Genomic DNA, 4,105 nt, shown 5'->3' on the forward strand with positions numbered 1-4,105 from the left:
CTTCCCCGTAAGGAACTCCTAAGGGTGTTTTTGATTTGTCTGGTTTTCAATTTTCAATTACATAAATCGAAAATGCAGGATTGTAATGTCGTGTCTACTCAAATTCTGTAGGATTTATGTTACACTAAAAATGGGTCACCGCACCATAGATAAAACGTAATCCTATGATTTGTCCATATTCATAAAAAAATGTTAAGATTCAGTTGTACAAATCAAACAACAAACATGCAGAAAATTCATAAACTCCAGATACTCTGATGCGAAAGCCTTTTTCGGTAAAACGGGGCGAAAGCCTTTTTCGGTAAATATACCCATGACCTTATAATCCTACTAGGAGTATTTTTTCTAATTTCTGTAGCAGATAAAAAAGGCCCTTAGTAGATTTTGCACATTGATCCCAAATTCCCAATGCCTCCGAGGTTCAACAAAAAAAAATCCTATGTTGTCAGCTAAGGATGAAGACAAAGCAAAATCGAACGGGACTGGATGCTACCATATATATTTTTTTTGTGAAAGAGGAAACAAATACAAAATCCCCGGAATATGGAAGCAGATACTATCAAAAACAAAACAGAGCAAACATGACAACGAAAACGGGTGTTGAACGAAAGTTAAAAACCCCTTGAACCATGAAGAAAATAAAAGAAAACCAACAGACTTAATCAATTGTTAACATGGCTATAAAAATAATGTAATTAGGTTAGCGACTTAACATAATATTGTGGTAGTAGAGGACAACTGCATATAGTCGTTAAATTGGTGCGTGCTAGTAGAAGTTTGCCTCACATGGGTCATTCTGATCACTCTATCATTATGTGTTATTTGATGGTTGAGCTACCAAACAGCCATAGACCTACAGTAAAAAAGGAAATTCCATATTCACGAAAGTGAAAAGTTCAGTTTTCGTGTGAGTTCCACCGAAAAACGCGGCTCCGTTTTGTTTCCGTTTCCGTGAAAAAGAATTCCGCTTCTATTTTTCCGTTTCCATATTACCTCTTCGTTTTCTCTTTTTCTCTGAAAAAGCAGAACGTTTCCGCTCCGTTTTCATCTCTACTGTCAGACTTTTCGTTTTGTTTTCCATTTCCGAAAAACACGGTTCCGTTTCTATGTAAAAGAAAATCTGTTTCTATTTCTGTTTTCCAATTTCCTCCCTGATTCTCTTTTTCCTCCGAAAAAGCAAAAAGTTTTTGCTTCATTTTCATCCTTGTTTTCAACCCTCTACCAAACCCAACAGGATCCATATGCAGGTCCATATCCCCCTCTCGGTCCACAGTGAAGATCTCTCATGGTATGTGCATGCATGCGCACCCTTCTTCGCTGCATTGCCTGCCTATACTTCCAATAATTTATTGTACCACATCTCCATCGATGGCGACCTTGCTCTGAGGCCATGGCCTACTCACACAAGGCTTCATCTTTCATTTTCCCCTAAAATAATCCTTCGTTCCCAGCTCATCTCAGCCTCTCCTCCTATAAAACCCTCGCCCCCCGACCCTTCGAAGGAAAACTTGTCCAAGCCCAACCTCGCCGTTTCAGTCGGTTCCCATCCCCCCTCGCGTGAGTTTCTTCTTCCTCCAAGTCCAGGCCGGGTGGGAGAGAGGCGGGGCGACCGACGATGAAGGAGTACTGGACGATGCTGGCGTCCCTCATGGGCGCGCTGGCGTTCCTGCAAGGGGTGCTGCACGCCGTGTTCCCGGCGGAGCTGCGGGCGGCGCTGGCGCGGCTGCTCGGGCGCCTCACCCGCGCCTTCTCGCCCTACTGCTACTTCGACGTCACGGAGACGGACGGGATGAGCAACAACGAGATCTACGACGCCGTGCAGCTCTACCTCAGCAGCACGGCCGCGCCGGCGTCGGGGGCCCGGCTCAGCCTCACGCGCCCGCACAACGCCACCTCCTTCACCTTCGGGCTCGCCGCCAGCGACCGCGTCGTCGACGCCTTCCGCGGCGCGGCCGTCACGTGGGAGCACGTGGTGGCGCCGCGCCAGTCCCCCGGCTTCTCCTGGCGCCCGCTCCCCGAGGAGAAGCGCCGGTTCACGCTCCGGATCCGCCGCGGCGACCGGGAGAAGCTGCTGCCGGCCTACCTCGACCACATCCTCGCCACGGCGCAGGAGATCCGCCGCCGGAGCCAGGACCGGCTGCTCTACACCAACGCGCGCGGCGGGGCCATGGACTCGCGCGGCCTCCCCTGGGACCCCGTCCCCTTCAAGCACCCCAGCACGTTCGACACCCTCGCCATGGACCCCGACCGCAAGGCGTCCATCATGGCCGACCTCCGCGACTTCGCCGCCGGCAGCTCGTTCTACGAGCGCACGGGCCGCGCCTGGAAGCGCGGGTACCTCCTGTACGGCCCGCCGGGGACCGGCAAGTCCAGCATGATCGCGGCCATGGCCAACTTCCTCGGGTACGACGTGTACGACCTCGAGCTCACCGAGGTGAGCAGCAACGCCGAGCTGCGGAAGCTGCTGATGAAGACCACGTCCAAGTCCATCATCGTGATCGAGGACATCGACTGCTCCGTCGACCTCACCAACCGGGCGGCCCTGCCCCCGGCGCCGAAGCCGCGGTCAACCCTGGACGGCGCGATCGACCAGGAAGCGGGGGCGGCGTCGGGGCGGTCGATCACGCTCTCCGGCCTGCTCAACTTCACCGACGGGCTGTGGTCGTGCTGCGGGTCGGAGCGCATCTTCGTCTTCACCACGAACCACATCGAGAAGCTGGACCCGGCACTGCTCCGGTCCGGCCGGATGGACATGCACGTCTTCATGAGCTACTGCACGTTCCCGGCGCTCAAGATCCTCCTCAAGAACTACCTCTGTCTCGAATCCGGCGCGGACGACGGCGCCGAGGTGATGCGGGGGCTGGAGGAATGGATCGAGGCGGCGGAGATCACGCCGGCGGACGTGAGCGAGGTGCTGATCAAGAACCGGAGGAACGGGAAGGAGAGGGCGATGGAGGAGCTGCTGGAGGCCCTGAAAGCGCGCGCCGAGAAGCGGTGTCTCGACGGCGGCAAGTCGGCGGCAGCGGCGGCGGCGAAGGACAACGACGAAGAGGAGGAGGAGAAGAGGGCCCTGGAGAGCCCCAAGGAAGGGAAAGGGCCGGCCGGCAAGGACAGCTGCGACGACGGACAGGACGAGGAGACGGATGCCAAGAAACAGCTGTGAGACTGAGCAAGCCAAGCGCCGCGCTGAGGGGGACAGGAAGAGGGAAAGCGAACGGTTCAAAATTTCCCTGTTTGGTCACGCCATATTCAGATATTCTCCCCCCTTTTCACTGGAGAACGCAATGCGATGCAAGAGAAAAATAGCCTTTCCTCTTCCGTTATTCGATGTTTGCAGTAGCAAGTAGTGGCACTCCTAGATGTATTCTCTTGAGTTGGTTTTCTTTTCTCTATCCTCTACTATGGTAAGAAGAAAGAGATGTTTGAAGACTCACACTGGTGCCTTTGCGTGGCATGTGCAACCCATGCTCTGCTTGTTTGGCATGCGCCTCCCTGTTGCTTGTGCATGAGAAGGTCGTGTTCAGTTGGTGCAGATTCAACAGTACTCGAAGGCACATCACGTTTTCCCTAGGCCGGCAGGGGTTTCTGCGCTTTGTGTAGGGCCTCGGATTAGTTTATGGCCTCTTACCAAGCTTGGATATGTGCACGTTCGTCTCTTCTTTGGATCCCCTGTGGCGCACGTATCCAAGGCAACCGTCGCGGGCTCCAGCGCGACGCTTTCGGAGAAAAATAATGCCTCGCCCGTGGAGTTGGATCATGGGTCTGCACCCTGCAGGCACTGTATGAGCCGCCCCCTACCCCTGGCCTTCAATTTTCTACACAGAGGACGGACTAGAAAATGACTGTATTTTCTTCTGTTTTATTTATTTATTTTTATTATCTGCCGTCGTGCACTTAATAAGTGTTGATCTTTTCTTGTACTACTACTCCAATACAAATCAATGCAGAAACGGCAATTTGATTGCAATGAGCAGGCAACGCGACCGGGGTCTTCGAATGAGAATCTATGCATGTTCCTAGCGTGACATTCTCCGCTATTTTCCCCCCTCTCGCTGGACATTCTCTGTTGTTTTTCCTTCTCTCACTCGATTCCCATGTGCCTGTT

General features: G+C 53.1%; 1 protein-coding gene across 1 annotated transcript; it reads left to right on the forward strand.

Moving 5' to 3' along the window:
- Positions 1–1,492: 1,492 nt before the first annotated feature.
- LOC125509383 (AAA-ATPase At4g25835) lies at positions 1,493–3,433 on the forward strand. The gene has a single exon (XM_048674351.2). The coding sequence runs from the start codon at positions 1,616–1,618 to the stop codon at positions 3,161–3,163; it is 1,548 nt and encodes a 515-aa protein (XP_048530308.2). The 5' UTR covers positions 1,493–1,615; the 3' UTR covers positions 3,164–3,433.
- The last annotated feature ends 672 nt before the right edge of the window (positions 3,434–4,105 follow it).

Source organism: Triticum urartu, chromosome 5A (genome assembly GCF_056163025.1).
Source record: "Triticum urartu cultivar PI428250 chromosome 5A, HENAU_Tu73, whole genome shotgun sequence".
In the NCBI taxonomy this organism is placed as follows: domain Eukaryota; kingdom Viridiplantae; phylum Streptophyta; class Magnoliopsida; order Poales; family Poaceae; genus Triticum; species Triticum urartu.